The sequence below is a fragment of the Mustela nivalis genome (assembly GCF_964662115.1).
Source record: "Mustela nivalis genome assembly, contig: HAP1_SCAFFOLD_1799, whole genome shotgun sequence".
Taxonomy (NCBI): Eukaryota; Metazoa; Chordata; class Mammalia; order Carnivora; family Mustelidae; genus Mustela; species Mustela nivalis.
Genome location: NW_028134865.1, coordinates 43,105 through 61,361, shown reverse-complemented (window position 1 = coordinate 61,361; position 18,257 = coordinate 43,105). Strand labels below are relative to the sequence as shown.

Sequence of the window (18,257 nt, the reverse complement as noted above, 5' to 3'; positions counted from 1 at the left end):
GCAGCCGGCCCCCCCCCCCCCCGCAGCCGGCCCCGCCCCTTCCTAGAATGCCCTGCGGCGGCGAGCTCCTCCCATCCTAGGGTGCCTTGCTGGGCGGGCTCGCTCCCGGCGGGTTACGTGCGCGCGGCTGGAGCCGGAACGTGCTGTCGGGTGCTTGCCCCACCCACCTCGGCCTGGTCTGTTCAGCTTCTAGGGCTTGAAGTTCCCGCCATGTTGCGGCGGCGGGGCAAGAGCGATGCTGCCTGGCCCGCCTTGGCTTTGAGGAGAGAGGAACGTCCAGAACCCCTGCAGCTTCCTTTCGGCGCTGAGCCCCGGCAGCCATGTCCACGGGGTTCTCCTTCGGGACCGGCACGCTGGGCTCCACCTCCGTAGCCCCCGGCGGGACCGGCGCAGGCGGCGGTTTCTCCTTCGGGACGGGGCATCTAGGTAACTGCGCTTCTGCGCCTTCCCGGCCTGGTCCTCTCCGTGAGACTCCCGTGGGTGGGCCCGTCCCTCTCCCTTCGCGCTGGGTTCCTTTCTAGTGGGTCTGGGAGAAAGACAGACTTGCGCAGCGCCAGCCTCATAGTCCTGCCGTTTGGGGGCCTGGTCGGGAGGGTGGTCACAGGGGTTGTGAGGTCCCCAGAATCCACAGTGGTTCACCCAGTGTCCCTGTCGAGTGGGGTCTGGCTGGGTGAAAGGGCCTGGGATTTCACGCTGAGCCCTAGCAGTGCGGCAGTCTGAGGCACAGAACGGAGCACGACATTGTGGGTCATTCTGGGGTTTCAGAAAAAGACAATAGAAAAATTTAATGGGGACAATTAGAGTTTTATCGCTGATAATTCAGAATTCATTGCAGGATATACGGCTTTGGACATTCCACTGCTTTAATGATTTCGTGGTATTCTAAACGAGCTCACCTCTTGGTACCACATGGTCCTTTGTTACTGTAGTTTTTTTGTTTTAAATACGTGTTGCAGCATTTCTTGGTGGTCATTTTGAACAGTGTGCGTAGTAGTATTCGTGAGTGTTATGGTGGAATGACTTACATTGTCTTCTAGTTACACTGAAAACTGTAGGTAGCATATTTATCGTTTTTGTGCAACCTGCTAAAGCACCGCTTCAGGCGATGACGAAATACAGCCAGCAGAGGTTTAGAAAAAGACATTAATAATAGTCAAAGGTCATTTTCATGGTGAGAGATTTAATTTTTAGAACTCCGTCTTTTTAAGGTAAAAGGGGAGGAGTTCATTACATCAAGAAGTGTGCATAGAAAATGTTACAAGGTATCTATCTCCTGAAGCTTGAGGGTTGTCATTGTAGAGTAAAAAGCCAAAAGTATCTTCCTTATATTAAAAAGGGGAGGTACAGGGGCGCCTGGGTGGCTCAGTGGGTTAAGCCTCTGCTTTCTGCTGGGGTCATGATCCCAGGATCCTCGGGTTGAGCTCCACATGGGGCTCTCTGCTTAGCAAGGGGCATACCCCCTGCTTCTCTGCCTACTTGAGAGCTCTCTCTCTCTCTGTCAAATAATAAGTAAAATCTTTAAATTATATATATATATATATATATATATATATATATATATATATAATTTACCAAGAAAAGTGGGGGAGGTACAGACTACATAGTCAAGGAAAAAGTCTGGGAATTTCCCTTAATACCTCCTTTTCTCTCTGCACCCTTAATCAGCAAGGCCTGCTAATTTTAATTACCTCCTTTCCATTTGCTTCATTTCGTGTCACCGCCCTGTTGCAAGCTCTTGTCATTCATGGAACAAATATTTATTGAACACAGTTCCATATAATGGACTCTGTTTTAGATGGTGAAATAAATAAGGGTACAGCTCTTTCTTCCAGGTTTTTAACCAGTAACCCTTCTCCTATTTGGCGAAAAGTATTCCTGTCATCTCCTACTTAGATTAGTTCATTGGAATAGCAATTGCTGTGTCAAAAATATACTTTTTTTTTAAAAGATTTTATTTATTTATTTGAGAGACAGAGATCACCGGTAGGCAGAGAGTCAAGCAGAGAGAGAGGAGGAAGCAGTCTCACTCCTGAGCAGAGAGCCCGATGAAGGACTCTATCTCAGGACCCTGGGATCATGTCCTGAGCCGAAGGCAGAGGCTTTAACCCACTGAGCCACCCAGGCATCCCGATTTGGTCTCTTTAGGTAAATCATTTTAGGGAAGTTACTCTCCAAGCCTCAGTTTCCACATCTGGAACAGAGATGCTGATGAATAAAGTACTTAACAACATATCTGGCACTTGGTAAGTGCTCCCTAAATGTTACTTTCTAAGTCCACATTAGGGCATGCTGGAGAAGTTATACAATATTCCTGACCTGTTGGAGTGAGCTGTAACACATTCTGATGAGCCATTGGCAGATAATAGTGGGTTGAGGCAAAACTTGGTCCTGTTTGGGGTAGCTTTTAAATAAATTTCTCTCCTGTAGAGAAATTTCTCTTTTGCTTTCTTGAGTAAGAAGATACCACTTTGATGTATTTCTTCGGTAATGTTTTCACATTTAATTATGAAACAGTGCCTTGTGTCTTCACTTATCTTAGTTGTCAAGAAATTTTAAATATTTTGTCGAAAAATACAAAATTTCAGAAAAAATAAAAATACATAATTTCATTGTGCATCTTTCTAATTTGTGGAATAGCAGTAAAACCAAATGGGATCACTGAATTATTTGGGAGGGAGGAGAGCATAATTACCATTTCCTTAATTTGAGGTCTTCAAAATTTGCCAATAACATTTATTAAAATACCTTTTTAGCTCAGTTGATTAAGTGTTCAAAGTTTTGTGCTTTGTTGGTGAGACTTTGCAACCCTGTTTTGCCAACCTTCTGTACTTCACATACCCATGTTCCTAGACATCATTTTAAAATGAATGATAGGGGTGCCTGGGTGGCTCAGTGGGTTAAGCCTCTGCCTTTGGCTAAGATCATGATCCCAGGGTCCTGGGATCCAGCCCCGCATCGGGCTCTCTGCTCAGTGGGGAGCCTGCTTCCCTTCCTCTCTCTCTGCCTGCCTCTCTACCTACTTGTGATCTATGTCTGTCAAGTAAATAAATAAAATCTTTAAAAAAAATAAAATAAAATCCATGATAAATTAAGACACAGGGCCAGCTCCCTTTTTTTTTTTTTTTAAGATTTTATTTATTGATTTGACAGAGAGAGATCACAAGTAGGCAGAGAGGCAGGCAGAGAGAGAGAGAGGAGGAAACAGACTCCCCGCCGAGCAGAGAGCCCGATGCGGGACTCGATCCCAGGACCCCTTTTTTGACCCCCTACTCAGTGTTGATGACTGGTTTCAAGTTCTGTTCCCCTCACAGTGATTGGCTGGTGTAATACATTGTATAAAATGTGTTTAATTGAATTTATTAAGTTCCTAATGATGACAGTAATAACATTTATTAAGTGAAGTTAATTCACCATGCCTAATCTCTCAATCTTTTGCAAAAAATCTGTTAAGTGGGCACAGTTATTAACATTTTGCATATGAGGAAACAGAGGATCAAGAAGGCTAAGTTATGTCACACAAGTCCCAGGACATTGGAGAGCTGGCACTGGAACCCAGCCATAACACCGCTACCTCCTTAAATTGCAGTGTCCCAGACATAAGCTTTTTAAAACTGACCTTGACTTCTCTTGGGATTATGTCTGTTTGGAAGGGCAGGCAGGATAGAATAAAGATACCTATATAGGATGAATGGGAGCTCCCATTATGTTATGTGTTATAGTCTCTTTTAACTCTCCTCTACAATTTTTGGAGTGTCAGGTTGTTGAGACATTTTGATTATTTTAATAATTTGTTCTCCCACAATAGATAGCAAATATGAGCCCCTGAGTTTTGATAAGAACAGTTGAAAGTTGTGAACTTTGTTCACATCACTTGCTATTACCAGCTATTCTTTTTAAGCTTTCAGAAACTCTGAAGAGAATTTCTGCTTATGAACACATAATCTGGATAGAGGGTAATTTTTACTTTGTATTTTCCTCTTGCCAGGTTATGTTTAGTCCTTTTCCTCTTCTCACCCCTACCCCAGTTCTTGATGCTGTTTTGGTGACAAGAAACGTAACTGTATCCCCCGTCCCTGCCTAAATCCATGAATATGGTGATAAAGCAACAGAGAGGTGGCAAAGATCACTTAAAAGAACTTTTCTGAGTATGTTTTATTTTTCTTTATTTAGTAGTTGGGAAAGAACAAATGTATTTAGAAATATGGACTATACGTGAGTCATTCAAGAGGAAAATGATCCACATTCATAGGATTGCTCTGTGGCCATTTTAAAATATGCTAACTGTCAATAAAACTTAGAGAAGGAGAATATGTGATACTGTTTATGATTTCCTTGGGATCTGAAATCTTTTGTATGTGACTTATTTTTAAAGAGAACAGGAGAATATTTGAATTGGGTTGGTTAAAAATAAATTGATAGTTCTTTTTGTATTCTATGGCAATATATTGAATATGTGAAAAGAAAGAAAGTGTTTAACCTTGAAGAGTTAATTTTTATTTTTCTTTAGGAAATACTGGCTCCAGTAGACTTTATTTTGTGTTCTTTATAGATAAGCAACCCTTCAGTGGGGCTCAATTTTGGAACTCTTGGAAGCACTGCAACTCCTGCCACGACATCTGCTCCTTCAGGTGGTTTTGGAACCGGGCTCCTTGGATCGAAACCTACCGCTGGGTTCACTCTGGGAGGAACAAATACAGGTAAGGAGGATTGTCACATTTCAGGGAGTAGCTATGGGATATTCTTTTTAAGGTTCTGGCTTATATCTCTGCCCTTTATATGGATTGTCAGACGTAAATATTAAGATGAAAAAATATATAGGGATGTGGACTTAAGGGCCAGTGGTAGGCGTAACATTGGTTATGATCTATTCTAGTGTAAATGAAAACACCCATTTAGGGGTTCTTGGATGGCTCAGCTGGTTAAGGGTCTAACTCTTGATTTCCACTCGGGTCATGATCTCATGCTTGCAGAATGAGACCTTCTTTGGGCTTTAAGCTCCTTGGGGAGTCAGCTTGAGTTTCTCTCTCTATTTCCCTATCCTCCTGTTGCATACTGCACCCCCCTCCCCCAAGCTCTTCCTCAAAAATAAATAAATCTTCAAAAAAGAAGAGAAACAAATTTAAAGAAATGCGATTTTTTAAAGAAAGATTTTATTTATTCATCAGAGCGAGAATAAGCAGGGGGAGCAGGAGGCAGAGGGAGAGGCAGGCTCCTCACCGAGCAAGGAGCCCATTGCAGAACTTGATCCCAGGAACCTGGGATCATGATCTGAGCTGAAGGCAGCCACTTAACCAATTGAGCCACGCAGGCATCCCAAGACCTCTTTTCAAAATAACTTCTTTTTTGGTATACTTGACACAATGAAGATATACCTCTTTAAATATAAAGAATTAATTTAATGTTTTTTAAGATTTTATTTATTTATTTGACAGACAGATCACAAGTAGGCAGAGAGGCAGGCAGAGAGAGAGAGAGAGAGGGAAGCAGGCTCCCTGCTGAGCAGAGAGCACAATGTGGGGCTCGATCCCAGGACCCTGAGATCATGACCTGAGCCGAAGGCAGCAGATTACCCCACTGAGCCACCCAGGCGCCCCAAGAATTAATTTAATTTTTACAAGAGAGTATATAATGCAGTGTTTCACCTTAGTGAAGATAAATCAAGTTTACCAATTTGGACGTTAATTTAATTTAGTATATATGGTGCAGTCAGCATCCTTTCTTGCTATAACATTATAATTTACCTTCCTAAGAGATGTTTTAAGTTTTTATATCATTAAAAGAGTCGTTTAGATGGGAAAAGGGCAAAAGGTCAAGGTTTCTGGTAGACATTTTGATAATAAAAATCTGTTTTTTAATACTTAAAGATATTTGGTTATTAAAAATATGTGTCAGTAATGCTGCCATTTCAAAAGCTTATTTCTTTATTTACTCTTTATTCTGTACCCGCAGGGCCTCTCGGTCTCTGTTACCACTTTATGCATTGACATTGCAGCTTTGATTGAAACTTTTCACAGCCACACATAGAAAATGTAAGAACTGCAGGAATGCGGGAGCTTCCAGTGAGCTCCTTGAAACGACTTTGTGTGCCAGTGTTTGCTTAGAGTAGCTTTTTTTCTCCTTGCCTAATGTTGTTATAAGCAGTAGTTGTTTGCATTTATAAATCTTATTCCCTATATAATTATATATAGCCGGTAATATGAAAACCAGTGCTCTAGGAAGAACGTTTCTATTAGCGGTCATGGTAGAAGATACTGGTTGTTGTAGTATCATATCCTGAGGATGACTCTAAGTCTTGCCCTTGTAATAACCCCCCCAAAATGTCATCTGCCATTGATGATTAAATTTTATTTCTCTTTTTGTCCCCAGGAATAGCAACAAGTATAACTACAGGATTAACTCTGGGTAAGAATTTTTTGAGGAAAGATCCCAGATCTGTGGTTTTCTTCTCTTCTCTTTATTATCTCACAGAGCTGGGGTATAGAAGGAAGCATGTAAGGAACCTAATAGATCACAGACACTGACTCATTATACAGCCTTTCAGTACTGGAGTTTTTAAAAAAGTCAATGACTGTTCAATTCAGGAAAAAAAAACTTTAAATACAGCAATGGTTTTTTTCCTCTGGAGGTTTATTTTACATTGTATTTTTATAGTCATTTGAACCCTTTTAGTGGAAAAAAGAAAAGCAACAAACTCTAGACCAGAAGTCTTAGAATTAAGCCCTGTTGTAATTCCAAATCATTGTGAGGTCTTAGGTAGTCATGTAGTATCTGGCAGCTTTTGGTTATCTGTAAAACAAGGGTAGGACTGAAAAGTTTTTGTATTTCTTTTCAGCTCAAAAACGCCATGGTTCTCTGTAGCGATACGCCAAAGGGAATGTGAGTAAGTAGTATGACAGTTAATAATGTCAAAGGAAATGAATGAATGAAAAGATAGTATGGGAACTCAGTTAAAGTTAAGTTTATTAATTTAATTAACATTTGAAGTAAACTAAAGATTGGTGGACTTTGTTCTTTTGGATGCTACTCACCTGTGACCCACAGAAAGGGTAACCCATCTGTTCGTTACCAGAGTTTTGGACAGGATTGGCTTTGGGGCAAGCAGTTGGATTCTCTTCTTTTCTGAGATTTTAGAACCCATACAGGATTTCAAAGCACTGTACCCGGGCAGGAATTTCTGGTTGTGGTAAGGGCAATCCAGAAGTTTAATTTCTGGCAGCTGCTTCTCTCAGTGCCTTTAGGGAAAGCCAAAATGCAGGTCATTATGTATTTCCTCATTTAATAGTTTGGAATAGCTATTACTTCCTAACTCTGTGGCCTTGAGTATACATAATGCTTTGAACATTTAGTATTAGCTGTGGTGTGGTGATGGTACTGGTGGTGCAGGTGGTACTAATGATGTCAAGAGCATCAGAATGAGCATGAGTAAGGCATTCAGTGGGTGATGAGGTGAAGCTGACTGGCAGGTATAGTAACATGTTCTTGTATGACCTGATAAGTGCTCTAACATGTATGAAAGGCACGAGGGAAGTAGAGGAAGATAAGAGTAGAAGTTTATTTTGGAGGCAGGAAACATCATTCCTGATGGAGACGTGCAACAGCCCAGTCATGAGGGGACTCAGGGAAGTAGGAAAAGTACTTGGTTAGAATTTAGGATTCAGACGTGGGAATGGTAGGGAGAGAGGGGGTGTGAAGAACAGATTGGAAGTAGATAGGAAAGGTGTTTGTGTGCCACGCCTTTTGACTCTAGTGTAGAGATAGTATAGAGCTAATAAGAGCCTTCAGTCAGAGAGAATCACCAGGGTATTATTTTTTGTTGGTGTTCTCGCTTCTTCTTTTTTAAAGTAACTGAAATAATTCCAAGAATAGATTAAAGTTTAGAGGGACTGATAGCACAGAAACAAATTAAGAGGTTATATTTGTTCTTGAGAAGAAGATGACATGAGCTAAGGGTTTTGAGGATGCTTGTAATCCAGAGCTATTTCTGCAGTAGAATCAGCAGGATTCATGGCTAGTAGAATTCAGGAGAGAGAAGGGATGTCAGGGGTGATTATGGTTTCTGGCTTGAGCAACTGAGTGGACCACGGCAGGGGGTTTAGGAAACGTTTTGTGTAGGGAGGCGTAGAGGTGGAAAGTTAAGGGACATCCCGGTAGAGCTAACCAGTGGAGACTCTGGTAGGTGTAGATTTAGACCCATGTTGCCCTAGCTGAGATTCTGTAGTTGGGAAGTATGGGAGCAGGCCTGGAGCCGTAGGCAGTATCATTTAAGAACTGAACAGAGGAAGGAGATGGACAAAAGCAGACTGGAAGGAGTAGCCAGGGTTGACAGAAGTAAAGGAAGAGGAAACAGTAGAGAATGGTGGTTTAAATAGCGTTGGAGGAGAGGAATATTTTTCTGTAGAGTATAGAGCAAAGGAAGGGTAAGTGCTGTTTTAGGTAAATCCAGGGGTAGAACTGAAATTGGATTTCAATAGGACCACATTGATGGGACTTTTTCTTGCTTTTCCTAAGATCATAGCATCCTCTTTTAATTATTCACCATGATTTGGCTCCAACTTCTATATTTTCCTTTTTCATACCTACCCACGTATCCTTCTGGCTACAAAAGTAGGGTCACGAACTTTTAGGGATCCTGATTGAAACCGGTGTAATACATATACAGTCATGGTAAAATAGGATTTGTTTGTTTGTTTGACACAGGAACGCCAGCCACTACATCTGCGTCTACAGCAGGTTTCAGTTTAGGATTTAGTAAACCTGCCGCATCTGCCACACCATTTGCTCTCCCTATTACTTCTACCTCAGCTCGTGGTCTTACTCTTTTGTCTGCTCTGACGTCAACTCCAGCAGGTGAGGCAGAATGGAAAAAGTCACGTTTTGTGGTTGAATTTTGTTTTGTTTTTGGCTAGTGAATATAGGGATCCACCTTATTCAAGATAACTTCAGTTTTGGAAAGTTTTTATTTTAATCACTCAGCTATTAGGATCCTACAAAGATCATCATTGGCTTTAAAGCAGCAGGAGCCATCCTGGAAGTTGATCTCTGTTTACAGAGCAAAGCAGGGACAGGGTGAGAGGTAAAATGTAAAACTATTAATATTCACTTTGTTTTCAAGGAGCATATTGGTGACAAGAAAGGATAAAGAATTTGCATCAGCCTTGCCTGCCTTAGTATTCATACCATTTTGAAGGCGAATTTGGCATCCTGCATTGCAAACTTTTTATTATTCTCTGGAATCTGTTACCTTACACCATTCTAGTGTTACCTAGAACTCTTATTTGTGTCAGTAGCGTTTGCCTTACGGTCTTATTTCTCTTTATTCTTAAGTTTATGTAATTTTATCTTTAGCAAGTAGTTTTTTAGGAAAAACTAGAGTGAATTTTGTCATGGACGTGAGGGCTGTCTGTTTTGGTGGTGGTAGGGAATGTTTTGTGTTTTCTCCAGTGTTCTTAGAAATGATGTTTCCTTTTGAAGCCTTTACCGTTTTACTTTCTATAGGATCTACAGGATTTACCCTAAATAATTTGGGTGGAACAACAGCTACAATTACTACCCCATCAACATGCCTTTCCTTAGGGGGAGCCTTAGCTGGTTTGGGAGGTTCACTTTTCCAGAGTTCAAATACAGCCACATCCGGTAATTCATGGTATTCATTTTCCAAAATAGTAAATATTTATATTTAAATTTACTTTATCTGTATTTTGACCTTTGGAACAGACCACTTTGTCTCTTTAACCTGAATGTTGTTGTTTCGTATGAAAACTGAATTATAAAATAATGGTTTTCATGCATAATTGGACATCTTAGCCATATTGTAGAAAAAAAGTTTTCTGCTTCTCAGTATTGACTGACTATATAAAGAAACAAAGAAGGGCCTGTTTAAGGATCTTATAAACTATTCTAGAGAAATTTATCAAGAAATGGTAGTTGTAGAGTCTTGGATCATTTGGTATCTAAGTTCGTTGCAAAACAACTTGACCTTTCAAGCCCTGGTTTTAAGAATGGCTCTCCATTACAGGCATCAGGAAAGGCTATTAGCGTGCTTCGAAGAAAAGGTTTTAGAACACAAGTATTAAATTTATTCTAGTCAAGCAAAATACTAAAGTATCAATTCAATTGGCAAAGAATACTTCATATTTTCCATCTTGGATTGATTTTTCATTTCTTTCTTATTTTGAAATTAGCTTCATGTTAAGGATTCTGTCGATGTTTTGAGTATTAAGATATACTATAAATATATGTATATATAAATATAAATGAATGAATAATAGAGGAAACATGATACTATAAATAATGTAATATAATACCATGTAGGAGTGAGAAGAGCTTTCCTCTGATTTGAAAACATTGTATAATTATCTCACATAGCAATATAATATCAAGAATTTCTCTTTAACAATTTATGTGTTAGGAAAAACATATTTTTTGGCTTTGAAACATGTTAAAATCATAGCATTCCCAGTAATACATAGGTTCATGTATAATGGCTATTTTATATCAGAAGTTTTACTCAACACCTCGTAGGTGTCTAATACTTGGTCGTGTGGGAGAGATGAAGGAGTATGACCTAGTGTTTTCTATTAAACAGCTCTTTCATGTCCTCCGTTCAGGTGCTAAATTTAGTGAAGAAACTCTGGGTCAGTGGAAAGGGAAAAAAGGAGTTGGTGAAGATAATCTGTAAAAATTTGTAGCATTCAGATTTGCATTATCTTTCAGATACTTGTCTTTGTCACTGTAGTCTCACCTTGTAGGTATTCAAAATATCTTTTAATAACTGAATCACTGGATGACTGTAACATACATTTCTTTGTAGGATAAGTGTTTAAACATCTCTCCTAAAGAGTCCTATGAGAGCAAAACACAAAAATAACAGAAAGGGGAGGTGGAGGATTGTTTTTGTGTCTTTCTAATGAGTTTGTAGGCCTGCTAGAATTTTTCTTAGGCTCTAGACACACGTCAGTGCTTGATTTATGGTTGTGCTAACTAAACATACCCCTGTATTTTTTTTTTTTAATGGACATTCATTTAGCTGTATTTTTTTTTTCACACATTGTCAGTATTTAAATCCACTCTTCATATATCCCCTGCTTTTATTCAGTACCTCTGCTGTTTCCTCTGTTTAAAGTAAATAGCATCTGTCCAAAAAGAACCACAGTTATGTGAGCTTGGTAATGCATGGACTTAGATGATTTACCAATGCGTGGTCTTTTAAAATTTTGCTACTTGATTTACAAGCATACCTTCATGACTTAAGATTAACTGTAGTTTAGCCCCTTCAATTCCTTTTGTCAGTGAGGTAGGATTTAAATAAATGAAGTCTATTTCTTTCATTAAATTTTTTTTTAAAAAGCTTGGGAGTATGAAATTTGATGTTTGAACTGTAAGGCTTCTAACTCTCAGTTCTTTAGATTTCATGAATAATGAAACTATTGGCTTTATAAGATTTATAAGATTTGCTGAAATCTTATAAATCATTACCGGATTATTATTATTATTAATTTATTTATCTGTTACCAGCTTTCCTGAGGTATAATTGAGAAGTAAAAGTGTAAGATCTTTAAAGTGTAGAGCATAGTGATTTCATATATACATGCACATTGTAAATGCCCATCAAGTTAATTAACACATCCAATACTTGATAATTTAAAAAGTATCCAATTACAAAGCATGACTAGAGGACAGGAAGTATTTACCTGGAAATATACAAACTAAAACTGCTTTTTCAGGAGGATTTAAACAAAACAAGTAGTATGTTCACATTTTTTGAATTAACAGATAAACTCTGACCTTTTTAGTAAAGAAAAATTAATAGACCCATAAGTACAGAGAACTGATGGTTGCCCGAAAGGGTAGGGAGGACAGGCAAAATGGCTGACGGGGAGTTGGTACAACCTTCCAGTTATGGAATCAGTCACAGGGATGGATATAATCCGTGGTATTGTAATTAGGTTGTATGGTGACAGATAGGGTAGTGACACTTGTGGCGAACATAGCATGTATAGAGTTTTCAAGTCACTGTTGTACACTAATGTGACATTGTGTGTCTACACTTTAAAAAGTTACCTAAAACGTAAAGAAGTTAAAATTATATTATCCAGACTACATACACCATTAAATCCCAGCTTTAGACTTATTCCATGTTATTTGCTTAAAGCAATTTTGAAGAAAAATGGGATCCAGCTTGAAAGCATTTGAGAATTTTGTCCATTGAGGGAAAATCATTGTAAAGACTTTGTAAATTATATTTGGTTTGTTTGTAGGACTTGGACAGAATGCTTTAGGCTTGACTTTGGGAACCACAGCAGCTACTTCAACTGCAGGCAATGAAGGTCTTGGTGGTATAGATTTTCGTACCTCATCAGATAAAAAGAGTAAGTAATGTTCTGTTCTAACAGTAAGTTAAATTTCTATGTCAGTAAGATTTTTAGTTACATGTTCAGTAGTAAAGTTTTTACTTTTACATTTACTTTATATCTCACAAATTTTTTGTGTATTATGTGTTTAAGATTTTATTTTCATAGAAAACTGAGTTTTGTTTATGCATACGGTTATGTAGCTATCAGTGTGTGTATGAATATATCTTCTTAAGTTGGGATCATGAACACATGTATGGTATATAAGTTGATACTTGAACACATGCTTTGAACTGGTTAGGTCCACTTATATGTGAATTTTTTCCAGTAAAAGTGGAGTCCTGTAAATGTGTTTTCCTTACGATTTTCTTAATATTTTCTTTTCTCTATCTTACTTTATTGTAAGACTGCAGTATGTAGTACATATCACATACAAAGTGTGTGTGAATAGACTTTATATTGTCAGTAAACATTCTGGTCAGCAGGAAGCTATTAGTAAAGATTTTGGGGAGTCAAATTATATGTAGATTTTCAACTGCATGGGTGTTTAGGACCCTTAATCCCTGCATTGTTCAAAGGTCAACTGTATTGCTTTGTAACCTGTTCTTTCTCATATGTTATATCACAGTATTTGTCAGTTCAGTAATTCTTTAGGAGTGTTTTATTGCTGCTTAAGTCAGCTTTATGAATCGATACATCATTAATCAGCCGTCCTTCCATTATTAGTGTTTGTATTCAGTTCGTATATTCTAGGAAGTATCAACATATTGAGCATCTTTATGGGGAGAGGCAATGTGGCATTGTAGCTTAAGGGGATAGACTTGAGCTGAAATCTGGCTTCAGATCCCCTCCACTGTTGATAAGCTCTGCGACCTTGTTCAAGTTATTTATCCCTCTGTGTTTAGTTTCTTTATCTGTAAAGTGGGAGAAAAGAACAGTAACTACTTGACATTGTTGGTCCAAGGATTACAGTTTATAAGACTTCAGTAGAGCCAGGCACATAATAAATGCTCTCTATGTGTTTGTTTTTCTTATAAATTTTCATTCATATTTTTTTATTATTTTTTAAAGACAACCTAGAAACTGAATCACTGGCTTAAAGAGAGGGGAGAGTTTTGGAGACTCTTGGTAAATAATGTAAAATTACTTTCTAGAAAGAGTTTACCAATTGATTACCCACCAGCCACTATGAAAATGCCGTTCTTCCTGTGCTCTTGCAATGCTGAATATTCTTGTTAAAAAATTACCAATCCAGATTCATTTTGAAAGATGTTTTAGTTTTGTTGATTCCCTGTGCATGATTTTTTGTTTTGTCGATTCCCTGTGCATGATTTTTGTTTTGTCTTGCATTGCCTCTTCTGCCTCTGATGAAAGCATGTTTCACGTATTGCATTGAATCCTCTTAAGAACTTAGAATGAGTAACAGATGAAGGAGTCCATATATCTGTGTAGGAATTTTTTATTTGGATGTGGTTTTTATTATGTAGACGATTCTAGGTGATGTACTGTTTTAAAAGCTGGCTATCCTAAAATCCTTTTAAACTTAGAAAATTTAGGATAACTTTGAATGAAATTTGATTTTTATTTTATTTTACTTTTTTATTTTTAATTTTATTTGACAGAGAAGAAGAGACAGCTAGGGAGGGAATACAAGTGGGGAGTGCGAGAGGGAGAAGCAGGCTTCCTACTGAGCCAGGAGCCTGATGCAGGGCTTGATCACAGGACCCTGGATCATGACCTGAACTGAAGGCAGATGCTTAACAACTGAGCCACTCAGGCGCCCCGAAAATTGATTTTTAAACATAGGGGTCTGTCTCTTGTTTTTACTTAGTTTTCTTTGTAGCCGCATCAAAATTAGAAGGAATTTTCTTAGATATTTTAGCAGCTTATTTTTTAATCAGCTGAAGCAGTCTGGTACCCTTGAACTACTTTGATTTTAATTATGAAACTGGTTCTCTCTTTATTGTAATTGCTTTTAGGCTCCACGTGGAAGACTTGATTGAGGCAAAGGAGTAAGAGAAATATAAGGAGTTAATCTCCCTTCGTGCCCTCCCCCCCATGCCACTCCACCTTCCCCCATTGTCTTCCTCTTGTGTTGTGCCTCAGAGTTGAACCAAAGGAGTATGTAGAATAAGTGCACATGACCTGATATAGCACATCCAGTTCCTTTTAACCTGCTATACGTGTCCAGGGGTTCTTTATTAATCTAAAGGATTTCTCAGTTTCCCTAGCAGCTGCATCAGTTAGCCTGGACCTGCTGTATTGGGTTTGATAGATGAAGAGGGGTAGGAAGCAGTGGTCTTTAAGTGGGGGCAGCATGGAGTAAGATCTAGAGACAAGGATGATCTTTACTCTTTTGAAGAACTGCTGGAAAACCGGCGAGCTGCAGCATGGGAAGATCAGATTCCAGATGTCATAAAGGGAAGGGCCGTGTATGTCATCTTAAAGAGTTTTGTAATTACACGGAGGACAGTTGAGACCCACTAGGGTTTTGATGTGAATAATATGACATGAGATAAGTGTTTGAAGAAGAGCATTCTGGCAGCCATGTGGAAGATAATGTGAAGGAGGGCAGGAACAGAGGTGGAGTGCTGACAGTGAGCTTTGACAGCAGTCCACAGGTATTACAGATGCCAAGCTAGATGGACTAGTCAGGGCCCACGGTAGGCCAAAAACAGGCCTAAGTTTTTTATACGCAGGTTTGTGTGTATAGAGACTTCTGTAAATATAATAAAAATGGAATATCAAAGAGAGAGCAAAATAGGACGCTAATGAATAAAAAAGTTGAAGTCTGTGGGATAAAAATTAAATTCCTCCTTTATCTTACTGTGTCTCACCCAGTCAAAGGCTTGCATCGGTAGAACATGGATATCAATTTCAGAAATGTTAAACTATGAAAGAGAAATATCAACATACAAAGTAAGGAAAAATAAATTGTAGTTAGATTAAAAAGCTAAAGAAAAGAAACCCTATGGACAAAGGCAAAAGGTAAAGGACAGGTTGGAAGTAAAATACTTGCTGTTTTGATGCTTTTTTTTCTTCACATTTTAACATCCGAAATTGAGATGTATCTTGATATCAAGGTCTCATTTTAGAAATAGACACATAAAGTATATGTATGAGATAATTAATATGCTTAATGTTGAAATAGCTCTGAGAAGTCAGTGAGAAACATACCTCGGATATACCTCAAATAGCCTGAATAGACCATTCACTCAAGGAGAAATAGACTTGTATAATTAATATTTGAAATGTTTTACTTAGTACTGTCAGAAATATGAATTTAGCTGATAATGAAGTGGCATTTCTCACCTATGTACTGGCAGTGATTGTTTCAGAAAAATGTCCATTGTTGTTGAGGGTGTGACGGAAAAATTACTTATTCGTAGTAGGTGGGAAGTTAAATTGGAACAGTTGTTTTAAAGGATCATTTGATAATACGTAGGTTTTCCTTGATGTAATCTTTGACCTATAAATTCCTCTTTTTGTGGAATACAAATAATGTCATGCACAAGTATTTGGAGATAAAGGCATTCACTGTAGCAGCATTGTTTATATAGTAAAGGTGTATATGTTAAGAAGAGGGTTGGGCATAAAGTTTCTGATACAGCTATGTCATCAGTATTCTGTGGTCATTTAAAACGATGTTAAGTGACATGAAAAAGACTTAATTTCAACATCCTGAAAAAATATGTGCACATAACTTATGGTCATCCCGATCACGTTTAAAAATGTGTGTGTAAGTGCCAAAACAGGTTGAAAGAGGAACCATTAAGGTTCTGTGATGGGATGAAGTTTTGTGTGTTCCTGTATTTCCTTCATTGAGCAGGTCTTATTTTGCAGTGTGAAGTAAATTCTAAAAAAGCAGAAAGTGAGTCACTGAATTTTGCTGACGGAGAATTTTTACTTTTCTACTTTTAGACATACACTAATAATGATAACCACTAAATAAGTGTTCATGAGAAAGCTGTTGATATATCTGCACACATTAAAAACATCATCTTGAAAAATTGCTGCTCTTGTAAAATATTTAGAGACATCCAGGTAGTCTGACATGTTTTTGTATTCTAAACTGATAGAACCTAAGAAAGCATCCAGTAGAACTTGCAGGAGGTCAACTGTGCCAAGCAAGAATATTTTTCATAGAAGATAGTTGAAAGAGGAAGAATCTTGCCCTTGAAAGAAATAGATACAAATCAGCTACGTAACTATCTGTTTATGTGTATGCAAACATGTCCCCATAGTATGTTGTTTGGAGTTTGTGACAAGTGACCTCACATGATGTCTACGAGGCTGTCTGAAAAATGCTTAGAAGTTTCTGTTTATACCTAAGTTTGTGTTAAATTAAAACTTGAATTTGGAATACATTGTTAAATGACCTGTTTTTACATAAAGCTTCTTGAATTTTCTAGGTGATAAAACAGGAACAAGACCAGAGTAGGTTTACAATTTAACTTTCAAAGTATTTTATTTGAAGAATTTTATTTGTTAATTTATAGGCATGTGGTCTCATCGGAAGTAAAAGAAACTATATAGACATTTAGAAGAAAAATTCTTTGAATCAGTTTTTGTCTAAAGTAAAATAATAAACATATGCTCTGGAAAGATTTTGGAAGGTCAGATCTTTAATTTTTAATTATTAGGAAAGTTTATAACCAATTCTTTCTGGATACTTTATGCTCAGTTTTAGGTATATATACCTTTTCTATATAAACTACTATACCAGTCCCATTTATTTTCTGATGATGAAGAGGGAGAAAAGCCTCTATCTATATACATCAGATAGGTTTGAAGATCACTATTTTTACTAGCACTTACATTTTCTCACCTAATTTGTATTACATTAGATAAAACATTTGTAAATAAATGATCAAGTTCATGCCTCCAAAATATCTTCTGTATACTTTAGCCCTATTTCATAAATGAGAAAGCTGTAGGAGACTGAGGTTTGCTTCAGGTTCTATGAAGGAAGTAGTAGCAGATCTGTGACTGAATTTTAACTCATAATTCCATTACAGCATGCCACATTTCACCTCTTCCTATTCTCATTAAATATTTATAATTCTTTTAGTCTATCCCTAGGTTTTATTTTGTTGAAGAATAAATTGAAATTCTAAAAATCAAGTAAAATATAATGAGAATCTCATTATGAGAACTTTGTGGACTTTCTTTAATGAATGCTTTAATATTTTTGAACGAAATAAAAGGTCAGTCATAGAGTTTTTGAGCCAGGGGAACTTAGTTCAATATTTAATCTCTTGATTTTCTAATTTTTTTTCTTAAACATTTGGTCAGGTGCATTTATGTGTACTTATGATAGGTGCCAATCCTTCTAAAAGGGAAATTAGAAGAGAAATCTCCCTGTCAGATGAATTGTTAAAGCTATTTTAAAGGTCAGGAAACAACATTTTTTTATAAAGAGATTTGAAATTAACCATAAGAGCTATAAATGGGGAATATTTGTTTTACCTCCTCCCCTTTAACACTTACATAGTGGAACTCAGCTGTCAGCTTTTTAGAACCTCAATGGCTTTAATCTATCTGTGGCATTTTTCTCAGGGATAGTAAAGCACTGAAGGATGAAAATCTCCCTCCTGTCATCTGCCAGGATGTTGAAAACCTCCAGTGAGTGTGTCATATGTAATTAGATATATCATGTTGAAGAATGTTAGAATCTATTTTAAGGGGAACATCTCTTCTTCCTCTTAAACATTTTAACTTGGGTGTTGGTAAAAATTTTAATATTTGTATAAACAAAGCAGAATAATGGGAATAAAAATTCTGTTATTGTCAATCTTTAAAAAGCATGCGAACTGTGCATGAATTTTTAATATTTCCTTTTTAAAAAACACTAGGACTCTGACCAGCCTATAGTAAATATGCTTTTTTCCTATAGGAAACCAAATG

General features: G+C 37.7%; 1 protein-coding gene across 1 annotated transcript in view; it reads left to right on the top strand.

Annotated features, from left to right (window-relative positions):
• Window positions 1–221: 221 nt before the first annotated feature.
• Window positions 222–18,257, top strand: part of LOC309858055 (nucleoporin p58/p45-like) — a 55,722-nt gene continuing 37,686 nt past the window's right edge. The window contains 9 exon segments of the mRNA XM_082750750.1: window positions 222–414; window positions 417–426; window positions 4,555–4,697; window positions 6,367–6,402; window positions 8,698–8,847; window positions 9,496–9,633; window positions 12,258–12,368; window positions 16,763–16,787; window positions 17,910–17,975. Coding sequence (XP_082606876.1) covers window positions 321–414; window positions 417–426; window positions 4,555–4,697; window positions 6,367–6,402; window positions 8,698–8,847; window positions 9,496–9,633; window positions 12,258–12,368; window positions 16,763–16,787; window positions 17,910–17,975 — 773 coding nt within the window. The 5' untranslated portion in view covers window positions 222–320.